Source organism: Ictalurus furcatus, chromosome 27 (genome assembly GCF_023375685.1).
Source record: "Ictalurus furcatus strain D&B chromosome 27, Billie_1.0, whole genome shotgun sequence".
NCBI lineage: Eukaryota > Metazoa > Chordata > Actinopteri > Siluriformes > Ictaluridae > Ictalurus > Ictalurus furcatus.
Genome location: NC_071281.1, coordinates 10,303,655 through 10,321,331, shown reverse-complemented (window position 1 = coordinate 10,321,331; position 17,677 = coordinate 10,303,655). Strand labels below are relative to the sequence as shown.

General features: G+C 37.9%; 1 protein-coding gene across 2 annotated transcripts in view; it reads right to left on the bottom strand.

The window, feature by feature from the left end:
- The window catches only part of mtss1lb (MTSS I-BAR domain containing 2b), a 77,962-nt gene that overhangs the window by 5,573 nt on the left and 54,712 nt on the right, over window positions 1-17,677 (bottom strand). Inside the window, exons 4-13 of one of the 2 annotated variants that reach the window (XM_053616585.1) lie at window positions 15,322-15,406; window positions 14,078-14,169; window positions 13,893-13,967; window positions 10,182-10,339; window positions 9,730-9,837; window positions 8,358-8,455; window positions 5,875-6,094; window positions 4,866-4,940; window positions 2,815-2,979; window positions 1,457-1,622 (exon numbers count right to left, since the gene is read on the bottom strand). In XM_053616585.1, coding sequence (XP_053472560.1) covers window positions 1,457-1,622; window positions 2,815-2,979; window positions 4,866-4,940; window positions 5,875-6,094; window positions 8,358-8,455; window positions 9,730-9,837; window positions 10,182-10,339; window positions 13,893-13,967; window positions 14,078-14,169; window positions 15,322-15,406 — 1,242 coding nt within the window. The remainder of the gene's footprint in view (window positions 1-1,456; window positions 1,623-2,814; window positions 2,980-4,865; window positions 4,941-5,874; window positions 6,095-8,357; window positions 8,456-9,729; window positions 9,838-10,181; window positions 10,340-13,892; window positions 13,968-14,077; window positions 14,170-15,321; window positions 15,407-17,677) is intronic. The other variant, XM_053616586.1, reaches the window with a different exon arrangement.

Below are 17,677 nucleotides of genomic sequence, written 5' to 3'. Positions count from 1 at the left end.
CGTGCTCAGCGTCATATCCAGAGGTAATCTTTGGGAAATAGACATATGAGTGCTGCCAGCATTGCTGCAGAGGTTGAAGGGGTGGGGGGTCAGCCTGTCAGTGCTCAGACCATACACCCACACTGCATTAAATTGGTCTGCATGGCTGTCGTCCCAGAAGGAAGCCTCTTCTAAAGATGAAGCACAAGAAATCCCGCAAACAGTTTGCTGAAGACAAGCAAACTAAGGACATTGATTACTGGAGCTATGTCCTGTGGTCTGATGAGACCAAAATAAACTTATTTGGTTCAGATGGTTTCAATCGTGTGTAGCCGCAACCAGGTGAGGAGTACAAAGACAAGTGTGTCTTGCCTACAGTCAAGCATGGTGGTGGGAGTGTCATGGTCTGGGGCTGCATGAGTGCTGCCGGCACTGGGGAGCTACAGTTCATTGAGGGAACCATGAATGCCAACATGTACTGTGACATACTGAAGCAGAGCATGATCCCCTCACTTCGGAGACTGGGCCGCAGGGCAGTATTCCAGCATGATAATGACCCCAAACACACCTCCAAGACGACCACTACCTTGCTAAAGAAGCTGAGGGTGAAGGTGATGGACTAAACCCTATTGAGCATCTGTGGGGCATCCTCAAACGGAAGGTGGAGCAGAACAAGGTCTCTAACATCCACCAGCTCCGTGATGTCGTCATGGGGGAGTGGAAGAGGACTCCAGTGGCAACCTGTGAAGCTCTGGTGAACTCCATGCCCAAGAGGGTTAAGGCAGTGCTGGAAATTAATGGTGGCCACAGAAAATATTGACACTTTGGGCCCAATTTGGACATTTTCACTTAGGGGTGTACTCACTTTTGTTGCCGGTGGTTTAGACATTAATGGCTGTGTGTTGAGTTATTTTGAGGGGACAGCAAATTTACACTGTTACACAAGCTGTTCACTCACTACTTTACATTGTAGCAAAGTGTCATTTCTTCACTGTTGTCACATTAAAAGATATAATCAAATATTTACAAAAATGTGAGGGGTGTATTCACTTTTGTGAGATACTGCATATAGCTGGCATACACTCATTTTGTGTCAGTGCTTCAGGATCTGGATTATTTGCTTCGATAGGAAAGATTGGCACCAACCAAGGCCTGCAGACTTCTGTTACACTTGAACACACTGCAAAGATGACAGCTGGCTACTTCGATGTTCAATTAGCTCTGACAAGTGCTGACTACTTTCAGCAGTGTGAGATACACCACAAAAACAACATCAGTGGTCAACCACTAATGCTTCCCAGGATCTGGTAGATGTCAGTGGGCTTTCTTACCACTGTTTTATTTGCCAATTTGATTATCCAATGAATGTCTGTGTTAGACCACAAGTCCACTCTCCTGGACTTACTATTGGACTCCAGTCATCCCTCTATAAGAGGTATGGGTGTGTGTATGTGTGTGTGGTAAACATGTGCTTTACCCTGGGAGGGAATAGTGTCCTCAGAGCATGATGGTGTGGTCGTCTGAGTGCTGTATCCACTAGAGTACTGAAGTGAGTCTCTGCTGCTCTTTTGCTGCTCCATACTGAGGCCACGAGTAAGTACCATGGCCAGGTCACTGGCTGCTGGGGATACCTCCTCACCATGCTGGAATAATGAATATATATTTTGAATCAACACTAATTATTACCATTAAACAGGCACATCATACACTACATCATTCCACATTTAGTCCCTACTTTGCTGTTATAATAACATCCATTCTTCTGGGAAGGCTTTCCATTAGATTTTGGAGCATGGCTGTGGGGATTTGTGCTAATTTAGCTACAAGGGCACTAGTAAGGTCAGGCACTCATGTCAGGTAAGGAGGCTCGGGTGCAGTTCCAATTCAGGCCAAAGGTGTTCAGTGGGGTTGAGGTCAGGGCCCTGCATAGCCCACTCAATTCTTCCACCTCAGCCTTGGCAAACTATGTCTGAATCATGTTTGGACCCCTTAGTTCCAGTGAAGAGAAATTATAATGCTACAACATACAAAGGCAAATTATACAATTGTGTGCTTCTAACTTTGTGACAACAGTCTGGTGTTTACATTTACATATGGGTGTGATGTTAAGGTGTCCAAAAACTTTTGGTCATAAAATGTCAGCATTAATTTCATTCATTCATCTTCAATAACTGATTTATCCTCGTCAGGACTGCAGCGGATCCAGAAGCCATCCAGAGTGTGAGGCAGGAGATACACCATGGACAGGACATTAGTCCACCACAGGGCACTATGGGCACAGATTTACACTCATTCACATCTATGGTCAATTTCAGGTCACCAATTCCCCAATCAGCACGTTTTTGGGAGTTGGGAGGTAGCCAGAGAACCTGGAGGAAATCCACGAGTACACAGAAAGAATGGGGAGAGATCAGGAACGAGCCAGGAACCCTGGGGCAGTGAGGCAGCAACCACCCACCAGGCCACCCAACTCAATGATCAGTTTAAGAAATGTTTTTTTTTAGATGCATGGTGTACAGCTTATCATTATGGATCTGAAGGGATTATGGCTATGTCCGCTACAGTGAGATCCTTGATGGTTTCCTCTCTGTATGAATCCAAAGTAATGGTCATCTGTAATGCACCTCTATGTCACCATGAGTTTGAAGGGCCTTGTGTTGTAGTTTTTCACAACTTCACTGTGGAATCAAGGTGCTTGCACAAATCAGTATAGGAGTACCGGAGCATCATAGGTCATTAAGATCATACTTCTATGCAGCACTTTCACTTGAAGGGGAAGAATATTACTGTAATTACTGATTATATTGGGATTTTGATAGTCTTCATGAACATCACCTTAGCTGCAATGGTGGCAGGGGTCATCCTGGGCCTCTGGGGATCATCAGGGTGCACCCCAGCATAACCTTGAGACTGGGGTGATGATTCCAATTCTCTCGTCTCCTTCCTCCTCTGGAGAGTGTTCACTGCTGGCTGCTCATGCAATCCTGCCTTGGACCAATCCTGAAGGAGTAAGTGTGGTTATTTCATGGTAATAAACAGCCTATCCACTTTCTCTTGGATAAGAAAAAACCTGCCCACTATCCAGCAGTTTGAGTGTCCTTTCACACAAATACTCTTGACGTGTGCATTTAGCACTGGCCTGCACCATTTGTATTAGAATCGAGTGAACTCAGAAAGGACTGGAAAGGACGTACCATCCTTGGCCTACTCCATTTATCAAATCTCAAAGCACAGAGATTTGAAATCAGGATAGAGGAAAAGCAAAAGGCTTGTGTTAAGAGCAAAATGAGGTAATGAATGAAATTAAGCAGGAAATGAAGTTAAAGCAATTGAAAATAAGCTTTATTGAGGACAAGCGAATTAAATGCAAAAGTATAAGCAAAATAAAAGAAAAATATCTGCAAAGAAATTGTGCCCATGGGAACAAACCTTCCAGCAAGGAACCTTTGATGAGGGAGAGGAAGTGTTGGATCCGGGGGAGCGACTATAGGGTGGGGACACAGGAAGTATGACAGAGAAAGGCCTGATGGAGCCAGTGTGAGAGAGAGCAGGGCGGAAGGTAGCGAAGGACGAGCCAAACTGCGGAATGGAGAGACAAGATACAGACAATGAGAATAGGTAGCAATCCTACAACCTTGTGACCCGGAAGCAGATGCGGAGTGAGGGGACAAAATATTTCAGTGGAAAAGACAAGAAAAGTCAGAAGGCACAGAACAGATAAGTTGAGGTCAAAGCATCAACTAATTCCTTACAGTGCCATAACCGTCCACATTTTCACTGCACCATACTTACAGAACAATAATAAATTAAAAGCACAATGGAATGAATATCTAAGGTTTTATGAATAAAAATCTATATTTACTTGACTTAAAGACTAGGGTCCAAAAGTCTGTTTCCACTACCAAGAACTGTTTATTACTTTGGTTAAGAAAAAAAAAAAAGATCTATTTATAATTCTCAAAAAATAGTCAAAAAGATGGTTGTTTTTTCTGAAGGAAGACAAAATACTTTGTAATAACAAAAATACTTCCTTAAGTCAATACGTAAGTAAGTATGAGGTGTTAGGATTGTTGAGACAAATTGTTGAGATATTGTGATAATTAAAAGGATTGTGTTAGGATGTGCTACCATCTGAATGACATACCTACAATTTGGCATTCTATGAACACATTAAGAAATGAAGCATATAGTGTGTGAACAGAATATATCAATGAACTGTACATCATACACACACACACACACATATATATATATATATATATATATATATATATATATATATATATGCATACTGTGTACACACACATATAGATAGATAGGTACATAGATAGGTAGATGGATAAAATAATATTTGTTGAAATGATGCAAATGATGGGTCAATATAATTTGTCAGTATAATACACCATGGAGGCACAAAACTGTTATCCTAATATGCACAAAATCAAAGATACTGTACATGCTAATGAGGATGGCCTAATCGAACATGTGCTTTTTTACTTTTTATATAAAGGTTGTAGTCATTTGTGAGAACCAAAAGTCCTCATGATGATTGGAATAGATGTCCTTGTGGGGACTTTCAGGTGGTTTTTAATAAGGAATAGACTAAAATTGTCAAAATGTTTCTTTTTGTACAATTACGGTGATAGACTTGTCTTGAATAGCGGATGGCTTTCATATGTGGCACGTCTTACCTAAGTTCACTCGAAAACTACTGATTTCAGGTAGACCACAGATCAGCTTTCGGAAACAGCTTTCACATGAAATAAGCTTAAGTGTGAAAATGCTCATAGCACCCTGTCAATATGTAGCTCCAATAACACACAGGCTAATGGAAGTACTTAAAAAAAAATAGGAAAACAACTCTGTACAGGTGTGTGTGTACTTACTGTTGTAGGAGAGCTGCATTCACTCACTGACTGACATGTTTCTGAGGCTTCTGAAGATGCTGAACTTGATGACTTCTAAATAACAGATAAATAAAGAGCGCACAAGAACACATTAAAACATATCATATCCTTCCTATTGTACATATTACTACACTTAATTAGCATTGTTCATCTAACATTGAAAATGGTTGCTTATTTGGCCTCATTTGCATTTTGACGTCTTTCTGTAAAATCTTAGCCAACACAGTGAGTTTAAGCCCTGATTTACGATTACATACTGAAACACAGGAGACCGACACAAACATAAACAAAAAGCTATCCAGACAAAACATTAGCCACATGTGTCACTTTTTTCTTTAATACATGGTTACACTTTCCTTCAACATACTGTAGAATTTCTGGGTGCCTATTGTGTAGGCCAATCAAAGTGTCCTAGAATTCCATCATGCTCATCAAACAAGTCACATATAATATTTATAATATATTTTCTCTAAAACTATCACAATGGAAATATTAAAAAAGAGAAAATGGTTATTTCACAGGTTTTTTTCATACTCACAACCACCACATTATCTAAAACTTAGCAACTTTGATGAAATCTTAAGCTCAGCATACATGGAACAATCATGTCACCTCATATATCCCTAAAAAATGCTTCTTTTTTTTTAATAACGGTGCATGGTATTGTCTTGATTAAACAATAAAGAAATGATCTCTTTCTCAAAGTGAAATAAATATTTAATTTTTACTAGTAAAAGACTAGATTATTTTGAAATTTGTGCATATTTAGACAATGCCTCATTTGCATAAATAAATAAAAGCATTTATTTAAAAAAAAAGTTCTAATACAACAAATACTTGTAAGAATATATTCAAACAACTGTCAAAGATTGACTGATTTTGTTATCATTGTTTTGTTAGTTTTTTTGTCAATGACCCTATTCGCTTGTATTCACCAGTCTCTTGCTTTTAAAACAGAAGTAACACTCTAATCGTGAGGCTGTGATACCTGGCTGGTGATGTCCGAGGGCATGGGTGAGGGGGGTTTGGAGTAGATGTTGGCATCCTGAGAGATGAAGCCCGAGTCGTGGGAGGAGACACTGCTGAGGCGGTGGGCACCTCCTGGAGGCGGATGTGCCAGGCTGCGGTAGCGACAGGACGAACTGGGTGAGTGAGTTTGCGAGCCTCCCGATGAACGAGAGGCACTACTGTGGGCGCTGTTCACACTGCTGCAGGGTGAGGGAGGCACAGCAGGCACAAAGGACATAGACGGGTAGGGGTTGAAGGTATGGAGGTGGGGATCAGGATGGTTTGAGCATTAATGAGTCATGCAGTGGATTTCAAAAAGGTGTGAATGGCAAAAATGATGGTTCAGAAGCATGATAAAATAAGAATGGATATATGGAGGTAAAAATAAGCGAGTAATAAAGAACATGTTGTGGTGATGAGACAAAGAGTTCACATCATTTTGATTGAAAGTCACGTGATTTGATTAGTGGGATGCAATAATAAAAATAATAAAAAGCGAGATGAACATAATTGGTGAATGTGTAATGTTTATGAAGGGGATGAGAGGGGGAGGAAGGAGAATAACATGGAAGACACACAGGTTGGAGAGAGTGTAAGAACGGGAGACACCCAGGTATGAGCTGACACTGTATAGGACACAGGGCCTGGCACGGACAGCACAGTAGATGTCCACACACGGACTCTTCCTCTACGTCCATGCAAGGCTACACACACATACAGTCATACATGGGCACATGATGGCACCTCCATACTACACACTAGAGCCTAACTTAGACCAATACTCAATGAATTTCTCTAAGTTTAATTTATTAGCTTAGATTTTCCAGACTATAATTGCTGTGATAGAGAATTAAGAGCTATTTTGTTTTTAAAATCTTACATTTTCTATTGTTATTTATACATTTTCCAATGGTCTATAGTCTATATTTATTATTCATAATTCACAATGTCACTGGTGGGAAACTCGACAATCAATATTTGAATCAGACCCATTTGACTTTAATTATTTATTTCTTTTTTCTTTTCTTTTTTTTAAACATTTATAAGCAAAACATAGTGAAGAGAGAAAGACTGAAACTTGAATGTGCCCTCTTTTGAGTCATGGTCTACACTGCCAGATGTTTAAAACGTTATAATTTTGTATAATGCAAATATGGAAGTACAATGTAATGTAAGTGTCACTGATTCTGATTGGTCAGGAGGGATTTATATTAATGTGTTTTAATATTTTATCATTTCTTTAGTAACAAATTACACAGGGATTTCTACAGCAGACGGTCCTCAAGAATGGGTTTATAAAATGTATAAAGGTTTATATGACATAGACATTTAATTTAACATTTTGGAAGGAATCTCCAGTGTCAGCACTACTCAGAGTAAAGTTCTCTGATACAAAAAAGTCTTCAGGACAGATGGGTTTGTGGTTTCTTGGTAAAATTACATAAAACAAAAATTTGTCGTTTGTCTTATGAACGAGGGGAAAAAAGCTGGTGAGGGAACCACTATTTATAGCTGTTTATAACATAAGTGGTAACATGAATTAACTTGCTTCATGGAAGCTACACCACATTAAATATAACTATATGTAGATAAAATGTATGATGTACTGTTATTTAATAAATAATAAATCTTAAAAATTTGCATTAGCAAATTGCTGTGATGCAAGAGGAATAAAACACTTTGAGATGTGCTGTTACTGAAAAAACAACCTCTGCATCACAACATCCTTTTTCCTATTTTTTCCTATAACACCATCTTCTGTTGTGTGTCATTTCTTACTGACTTTTGTTATATTTAATAGAAATCTGAAACAGACTTCTTCTAAAGTATAAGTGATCATTTTTTTATATTCCAACCTTATTATTTTAACAAGAAAATTAAAAGACTACTAATAATTTAGCTTTAAGATGATTACAATTGAGACCCATTGGATTAAATGGGGTTAATATTACATGCAATCAATCTGTAGGGACATTGTTTTACCACTGTTCGCTACAGTGCAGTTTGCTAAAACACTTGGCACCAAGCCAGAGTAATTTGTCTCAAAATTAACAGGTATAAACCATGTTAAATTCCATCTGCTGTAACGTATTATTACAGTTCAATAGCCCACCGTTCAGTAATAGGCCCTCACATGTAATTATGGTTTCATATGACCACTCAAACTGGGCCAGTAATGCACTGTTTGTAATGAACACCCAGACAGGAACAGGATCACACACTGATATGTTAACACACATCTGAAATACAGAAACTGAATGAACAAGATGTGTGGGCTCGAGCAGCAGGTAGATAAACATGCAAGCACCACTTCAGGAGAATTCCCCTCACACACAGACACCATTTCACACGTCAGTTAAAGGCAACTACAGGTTTAAAACTGCACAATCAAAAGAAGTATACATATACAGTAAACAGTAACATTAAAATAAACTCAGGAAGGCTGATCACTCCTCATCTCACCTGCACATGCTGCTTTTTCTAGAGCCGGAGCTACTAGGGGAGGATGGAGGTGTCTGGTAGGACCAGCTGTAGTCTGAACCTTTCAGATCCTTTATCACCTGACATAGGGAAATATAGACAAATCCAAATATTTGTCAAAGCACAATTTCCAATAAACTTTTTTTTGAGTATTTTTATGTCTGTTATGTTAAAACAAAGAGTAAAACACCATGTAACATAGTTCCCTCAAAAATCATAGCAATGTCATGCCCTAAACACACCTGGCCATCACACCCCAATGTAGGACTTTCACAATCTGCTGCCAAAAAGTCGGAAGCAGATAAGTGTTTAGAATGTCTTTGTATGCTGTAGCATTAAGATTACTCTTTGCTGGAACAAGTGGCCCAAACTATTTCCAGTATGACAATGTCCCTGTACACAAAGTTGGTGTGGAAGAACTTGAATGGCCTTTACCTCAACCCCATTAAAGACCTTTGGGATAAATTGGAATTGCAATCTCCCAACATCTGTGCCAGATCTCACTAAAGCACTTGTCCCTGAATGGACACAAATCCCCACAGCCACATTCAAAAATTTAGTGGAAACCTTTCCCAGAAGAATGGAGGCTGCTATAGTAGCAAAAGGTGGACCAACTTCAGCAGACACATATATGGGTGTCATGGTCAAGTGTCCAGATACTTTTGGCTATATAGTGTATAATGGCCATATCTGCATTAATTACTATGGAATCTATAGTAAATATGTGGCAGTAACAAGGGGAATATAAACAGTATCTACCACCAGTCACCATAAAGAAACCATGAGTGTCCTGTTTAAATATGTAATAAGCTTATTATAAACAAGTTACTATAAAGACATGTTAGAGATACACTTAATACACATATGAACCATGTTTTAAGGTATAACCTTCATTTTAAAATATACTAACCATTGTATGCAGTGTATAATAGTAAAAATACAGTACACTGAAGAGGCTGCACCATAATCAAAAAGTCCATATATACATAAATACACAGAGATACAGGAACATGTACTTAGTACGTCATTAATTAGTTTCCATCACATTTTTTATGTATATTCCCTTTCTCACTATGCCAACGTTCCACTTTAGTGAAATGTAACAACATATTATTAGTGATAAATGGTGATTAAAAACAATATTGGTGATATTAAGTCACAATTATACTTAAGCACATTTAGTCTTGTGCACAAACTCAGACTTCACTTAAAACATGTTGATAGAAAGATCTTAAAAAGACCATAAACATTCCCAGAATGATCTTTCCACAAAACGTAAAATTTTCAAAAATTTTGCTAAACCTTTGCTTTTGCTGCACTGCTATACGGAACTGGAGGCCTGAGTGTGTTGTACCTGCTCACTGGCCGGAGGCAGTTTGTGGGGATCAGTCGTTAACACAGTGAGGTCATCAATAATAGCCTGCAGATGTGTGATCTCTCCCAGCATGGCAATTTCTCCATTCTGATTGATGAAAATAATAACAGATAAAATGGCCACTACTAAAGTGGACTAATGCATGTTAAGTTTAGTTCTCTAGCCTTCCTGGTAGTAAAGACCCAGTTTGCTACTTTTTTTTCCTCACAGTACTTTAGCTTTAAATTATTATTTTTCCGTCTGGGCAACCCTGTCATCATCCTGGTATTGTTTCAATAATTTTATTAGCTCAAGTGCAGTTCTCTGTATGGCCACTTGGGAGCCTACGGAATCAAGTTAATATTGTTGGCTGTGTTCAAAATGGTAAACTCACATTAAAATTCACCCAGTGTGTAGTATGCAGAATAACCGCTATTTTACAGGAGTCTCACCACTACAGGTTGCAAGAAGCTGATGAATGTACAGAAGCGCCCTCTTTCTTCCACCAGGGCGCGCCGTACTGCCTGCTTCTCTGTCTCCTCCATCAGCAAGTACATATCGTTCACATCCTGCATGGCACTGTCTAACTGAGGCTGCAGGTCCCCACGGCCTTCACAGAGGGACAGAGTGCAAGAAGACAGACAGAGGAGAGACAGAAAGGGAGGAAGAGGCATGGAGACAATATGAAGTAATAAGAAGGGAGTGGAAAAGCAAAAGCAATTTGAGGTAAAGAGAAAATGTCGGGAATATCACAGTGAAGGTTTCAGAGCAAGATAGTGGACAGGAGCAGAAAGAAAACATGTGAAAACATTTTTTCAGTCACAATACCAAATGAACACATACACTAATCCATTCTGATTAGCATCTACACAGCTGATGGAGGACAAACAGACTACAGATCCCAGTGCTTTTTACTCTCACTATGCAAAATGAAGTCTCCGAAACATCTAAGTATGTTACTGTTAATTCATGCAAATTGCTAATTGTGGCTCTAACACTTAGTGAGGATGCATAGTTGATGATGTGGGCAAAAAGTGTTTTGACGAGCAGCTACCGAAGCAAGGCTTGAAGCAAACACAACAGCTAGGACTAGGCCAGGTAGTCAGAATTTTTGTGTGTGAACATATTTTGAGTCAGATGAAAGGGAGAACATCATGCAAAGTGAAACTCTGCATTCCAGTACTGCTTTTAAACACACTTTTGTTGACTTCCCCTCACCACCACAAAGTGCACTGCCTATAATCACACGAGCAGACATTTGAAGCACAAGCAACAGAGCGTGAAAAACAAACTTTATAACAGGAACAAATTTAGAGTGTAGGTGAAGCAAATTTCTCTGATCTATGCACTTATTATCTAAGAGATCGAATTCAATGAAGTGTCCTTATATAATAATAATAATAATAATAATAATAATAATAATAATAACAAAACCAATGTATTTTCACCTTAAATTTTGTCTGCTATTTATTTATATTGGGACATGCCATTGAGTGCTTTTACTTTTACACTATGGTTACTTATTATATTGTTATTTACATGTATTATTTTAGCTTAATGAGAGCAATAAAGGCCTAGTCCAAACCATTCCCATCCATCCATTTTCTGTACCCCTTATCCTACTCAGGGTCACAAGGAGCCTGGAGCCTATCCCAGGGAACTCGGCAGGGAACCCTGCAAGGAAGGCAGGACCTTGGACGGGGTGCCAACCCATCGCAGGGCACAATCGTACACACACTCACACACTACGGACAATTTAGAGATTCCAATCGGCCTACAACGCATGTCTTTGGACTAGGGGATAAGGAGTGATTTCACAGATATAAAGTCATTAACATTTTGACCTGATCTACTTTAGAGGTGTGCCTATTTATGTGTATAAATAAGAGATGCACTGATACAAAATTTTTCAGCCGATACCGATAACCGATTATTCAGAGTGATATCGGCCAATACCAATAGTTCTGCCTTTTATCCCTTCTTATAAATTAATAATAATTAATTCCACAATTCTGAAAGAAATGCAGATAAAAACATTCTTCTCTCCATTTCATTAAGTTGTTTCACAGTAACTGGTCTCATAAACATAAAACACATTACTCAAATTAACATTAACACATGAACTAAATTCTGAAGATTAAAGTAGGATTTCTTAACTTATTGAATGTTATTAATTCATATTAACATTGACTGAAATCTAAAAAACCTCCTGTTATTCTTTACATTCACTCACCACAAACAAAAGCATTTCTACTTCTTCACTGACATCAAACTGGCAATATATAATATCAACTTTTTTTATAATATTAACTCATATTAACATTAACAGGATATGAAACATACTAATCTACAAATATATTTTTCTGTGCAATATAACTCATTTTCATTTAAAAATCTTTCAACGGTGTACTGGTGCTTTAATTCAGCACGAGCAGCTCGAGCAGCACGGCAAAATAAAATAATTTGACTCGATGCCAAAACTCCCGCTTCACTGTTGCAGCATCCGGTGTAAAATTTTATCAGTTCAGAGCTTACAAACTGCAGTTTTGTCGTCATTCCTCACAATAGACATCATCTTTACACATAGCATGAAATCGATGTGTTTTCCCGCCCTCTTTTGATTAACAGGATATAATCGGCCCTGATCATTGGATGTCTTTAAACTATCGGCCAATGGTCGTTAGCGTGAATAGTTGTCTTTATCGGCCGATACTGATTATTATCCGATACATCGGTGCATCTCTAATATAAATACATACACATGAAAAATAGGTTAAAGTGTTCTCCAGTTTGCTTAAAGGTTTTATGAAGAAGCCTACAGTAGGGTGCTTCCGTAACAGTGAGAGAATCCTTTGAAGCCAAGAACCCATAACTATCCAAAGAATCTCTTGAGGATTTTTTAAAAAGCGAATACACAAAAATACTACAGTATATTTACATTAGTTTGCTAATTAGGTTGCTACTTAGTATTGTTACAAACTTGATTATTTTATATTATCGTGTATGTATATATTGAGCAGTAGGCTACTTAAAACCTGACTTGAAAAGCTTCTTTTTTTTTTTTTTTTTTTTTTAAATATTAAGCACTTGTCTAAGAGGAAGAGGTGATGAGAAGTTGGCAAAGGTGTGTTAAAAAGCACAGTGGAATGCAAGCTAGAGCTACAGAAAGAGTCACAGCTTTCTGGGGAATATCATACTTACCCTGTAGTTCTATAAAGGATGATGGAGAGATAGAGAGAGAGAACAAGAGAAGAATGGAGGATGGAAAGGGGCATTCGGGAGAAGGACATGAGAGATGATGAGAGAAGGAGAGAGGAGGGAGAGCTCCATGTTAAGGTTAGTATAAAGAAGCAATCACAGCTCATTTCACAGCCAAAGGGCTTTGGGATTGTTAAAGCAAAATCAGCCAAAAAAAAATCCAAAATTTCTTCTTGGACTATACTATATACAACATAAAACTTAAATTATTATAAAGCATACGACTTATTCAGCTATATACATAAACAAAACAGAGCGATGGATTCAAATATGCGTCTTTCCACGTAAAACTGCAGTATTCCTTAGTCTTCCTAGTAACACATACACTTATCCTCTCTTCAAGAGCCCAAATTATTGGCTACACAGATAAGGGCTCAACAAATGATGTTAGAGCTGTAGTTACAATGATGAACCACCAGGAGGAGGTGTTACCACAGTTTTCTTCATTGCATTCATAGGAGAAAACCAATGAGATTCTACAGGCAGTTAGCTTGCACACCTTACATAAAAACACCTTTATGAAAAAAGGTATATGTTCAGCATGTCTAGTAGACATTACAGAAGAAACAGCGTCCCAGAGTTAGCCAAGTTGTTATTTTTAGTTACACTGTAATGTTGAGATATTGGCTATGCAATATTTTCAATTCAACATGTCTAAATTCAAAAACCTTTTTTTTTGCAACAACATTCCATGTTTGGTAAAAAGTGTTGTTGTTTTTTAAGAATTATTGCTTTAGGATTACATGTAAAATGTGTGCTGATACCTGGAGGAAGCAAAAAAAAGGGCAAGTGTAAAAGCAAACCAAAAGTGTTTCTAGCCCTGTAATAATCATATTAATGCAATGTTATAGATCTAGCTAGTTTATTTCAAATTTCTGTTAACATTTAGAAAAGAGCTCATGTACCTTTTCTTGCTTTCTTCTGTAGTTTCATAGTGTCTGAAGATTTCTTCTTTATCTCATGACGAGATCGTTTATACTCTGTGGCAAGAATAAGAAATATGCCATATATGTCAATGTCTAGTATTAAGCATTTTACAAATTTTGGAGGTCAAATAGCTTGTGCTAGGTTAAGGCACACTGTGAGTAACCTTTGGCATGGTCTTTATCCAGCTGATTGGCTGTTTTCTTCCAGTCTTCAATCCGCTCCTGAAGAGGGGTGATCAGGCTTTCCATCAGAGCACTGAAGAAAAAAAGAGGTGGAAGGAGATCCAGTGATAGAGACCCATATTTTATTTTGTCATGTTTCCCAGGATGACTTCATAGCAAAAACCCTGGTCACAGTATGAGCCTTATTAAAATCTCTAAATTTGTGACTTTGTGACTCGTGTGTGAGACAAGGTTTATACACACACACACACACACACACACACACACACACACACACACACACAATATAAATATCTGCCTCATATTTATGACATGATTTATTGTAATGTGTAAAAATGCACTGTGTAGCTGAATGTTATGGGAACATGATCGTACACGATCTTATAAATGCACAAGATAAATGGTTATACAAGTTAACAATCGATGGCTGAATTTTACCAGTGAGATGAAAATTATGTAAATCAGAATATAGTTCCAGTTGAAAATTTTAAATACACTTTCCCTGCTATTTTACAATGATTAACTTATAAATTAGCTATAAATGTTGACTGAAGAAAGTATATGAATATTTGTGGAAGCAAACATCAGACACGGAACCCAACATTTGGGGTAGGTCGACCCCTTCTTTTATAGGAAACCTCATCATCAACATCATCATTTATTTTTTTAACTCTACCATTACACACTTTACATGCTAGTGATAGATGTGCATCTTTGAAAAGGTTTATAATGTGGCTTTAACGGTACTTGAGCTTCCATTCATTAATCTGTCGATGCAAATTGACAACAGATGTCTTCAAATAAGGTGCAAGAATGTGTGTGTATGTGTCTGTGTGTGCACTTCTCTGCCCTTTAGTTTCAGATTTTGTTCTGGTGTGTGTTTCAGACAACATATGAGTTAGCAATGCTAATTGAGCGCTGCTCTGCTAGTGCATTACAGGATTATAGTCTGACAAAAGGACATACACGGATGTACAGATATATTCATTTTTTCATAAAAGAAAAGTGCATGGTTATGTGGAACACTATAACTGTCACAAAGTTCACAGATCCTTCATATACCTCCTGGAGTCCACGTGTGCTACAAATATAAGTTTCCCCTGTGTTTTAACCTCATGAAAGGCTTGGTACTGAGTTAAATCAAATGTGCATTAAAGTAGGAAACAATAATACAAAGTGAGGATCAGGGACGTCAGAAAAAAAGACAGAACAGGCAGAATCATACTTGGTGAAGTGGCGTAGTTTGGCCTCGATGCTCCGGTGGCGCATACACATCCTGGTCAGCGCTGAGCCGATGTCTCTGGTGGCACCTGCACAACACACAACAAAGAAAGAGAGAACTTTAAAATTGTACTGTGCATAACTATCATCATAACTAGGACATAAGGGATAAAGTGTCCCAGAGAAGCTATGAAATGCTTGGACACTAATCACTATTTTTTGCGACTTTACTGGGTGCCCCCCAAACTCAGTCAAATATTTATTAGACATAATCTGCCATTCAGTCATAATGTACACAGTCTGAGGCATAATCCAAATACTGCTGCATGTCTATATGTGAGCCAGAGAATGAGTAAAATCTATAATGGTGACATATGTCAAGTTATTTTTAGCAGCAGCTGAGCGTTTGGAAATTCCTGACCTCAGTATTTGGATGAGGCAGCTCTTTCTCTTCCAAAGAAGGCGGCCTGTGCCGCTATTGTTTTCTCCTGTGTTTATATGACGATCCCACGTGTTGAACTGAGCGAGTAATGTATAACTAAAGCCCTGTGTCTGCTTTCATTCCCACAAACCTTAAATAGGCCAGTCAGGCTGTGATTTACACATCCACTCGAATAACGTTGCAGACTGCATAAAAACGGAGTAAGATGAAAGGGGGAAAACATACTAGATTACTACAATTTGAAACAAACTATAACACATGCCGAGACTTTTTTAAACTAATGGCAAAGTGACTGTTAGCAACAGTGCCAGCAGTCATTGAATATGGCTTAAAAAGTACCTAGGAAATCCTGTCAAGTATGCTTTTGTTAGCACTGACTAGCACTAGCAGTGAAGATGATGAATATGGCTTAAAAAGTACCTACAGTAGTGCTATGAGTGATGAACACTAACAATTATCATTTAAAAATATCTGTAGCAACCCTGTCAATCTAGCTCATGTTAGCTATCTAAATTGATATTATGATATTATGATACACATTTATATGTAACACTTTACAACAACAGTACATGAATAATCATACACTAATACCTGAATTAATACGTACTTAAATATGAACTAATGATGAGTTAAGTCATGTACTTATCACAAACTAATCAAGAGCTAACCTTAACTACCAGGTGAAACACGAATTCATGCATGAATAGCAATTACCTTCGGTACATGTTAGTATATGTTTGTTAGTTAATGTATTAACTAACATGTAGGGTTAAACTAAATCAAACATGCTTCATAAGAAAGAATATGAATTAAATGTACATAATTTCAAATTGTTTATATAATTTGCTTTATGCAGCTGTGTACACAAACATAATTGGATGGCACTGGATTACTTTCATAATTTACATTGATCATCCTTATCTAACGTGGAAAGACGCACTAATAATAAACAATAATAATTTCATCTCAACCCGTTTTGCATCCATCCATTTCTTTTCAAATCCCACTGTAGTACTAGTACGTGCTCTGGGTCACCAGACATTAATTTGCAGACACTATAGAAAAATGGGTGACTGTTCATAATGATTTAAAGCCGGGAGACCCATTTGACAAAGACGCAGTAAAGCAGTCAATATAAACACAGCAACATCTAAGACTAAAAGACCGAAAAAATCATCTTATAGAACACTGGCTTTAAATGTTAATACATAATAGCGTCTGATAAATGAATAAATGCAAATGTATTAATTTCACCCTTGTGGGCAAAGGAGCAGTGCCCCAGGTGAATGAATTCATAAGACTCACGTCGTACTTAAGGTTAGCTCTTCATTATTTCATGATTAGTACATGCCTTAACTAATCATTAGTTCATCTTTAAGTAAATAGTAATTCAGGTATTCGTGCATGATTATTCATGTAATGTTATTGTAAACTGTTACACATTTATACATATAGTTTTAATAAATCATGGCACCCTAATGGACTTTAACCAGCAGGCTAGCAAACAAGTGTGAATGAGTGAGTATAAGTAATGAATGTATGAATATAGCTTAAAAGTTACCTCAGTAATTATATTACACTAGCATACAGTGTTATATTGGCGCCCTTGGTAAATATGAGCAAAGAAGGATGTGAAAAATAGTCTTTATTGTTTAACCTTTTGATCTTTTGTTAAAAAAAAAAAATCACAAAAATACTTTGCTCTTATGGATAACAAACAACTGCAAACAAAACACAAGTACAGGTACACAGAGAATATATGGCAAGGGATCTGAGACCATTCCTCCATAGAGAATCTCTCCAGATCTTTCAAATTTTGAAGTCCATGCTGGTGGTCTCTCCTCTTCAGTTCACCACACAGGTTTTCTATTCGTTTCAAGTCAGGGGACTGGGACGGCCCCAGGAGGGGGACCTTGAT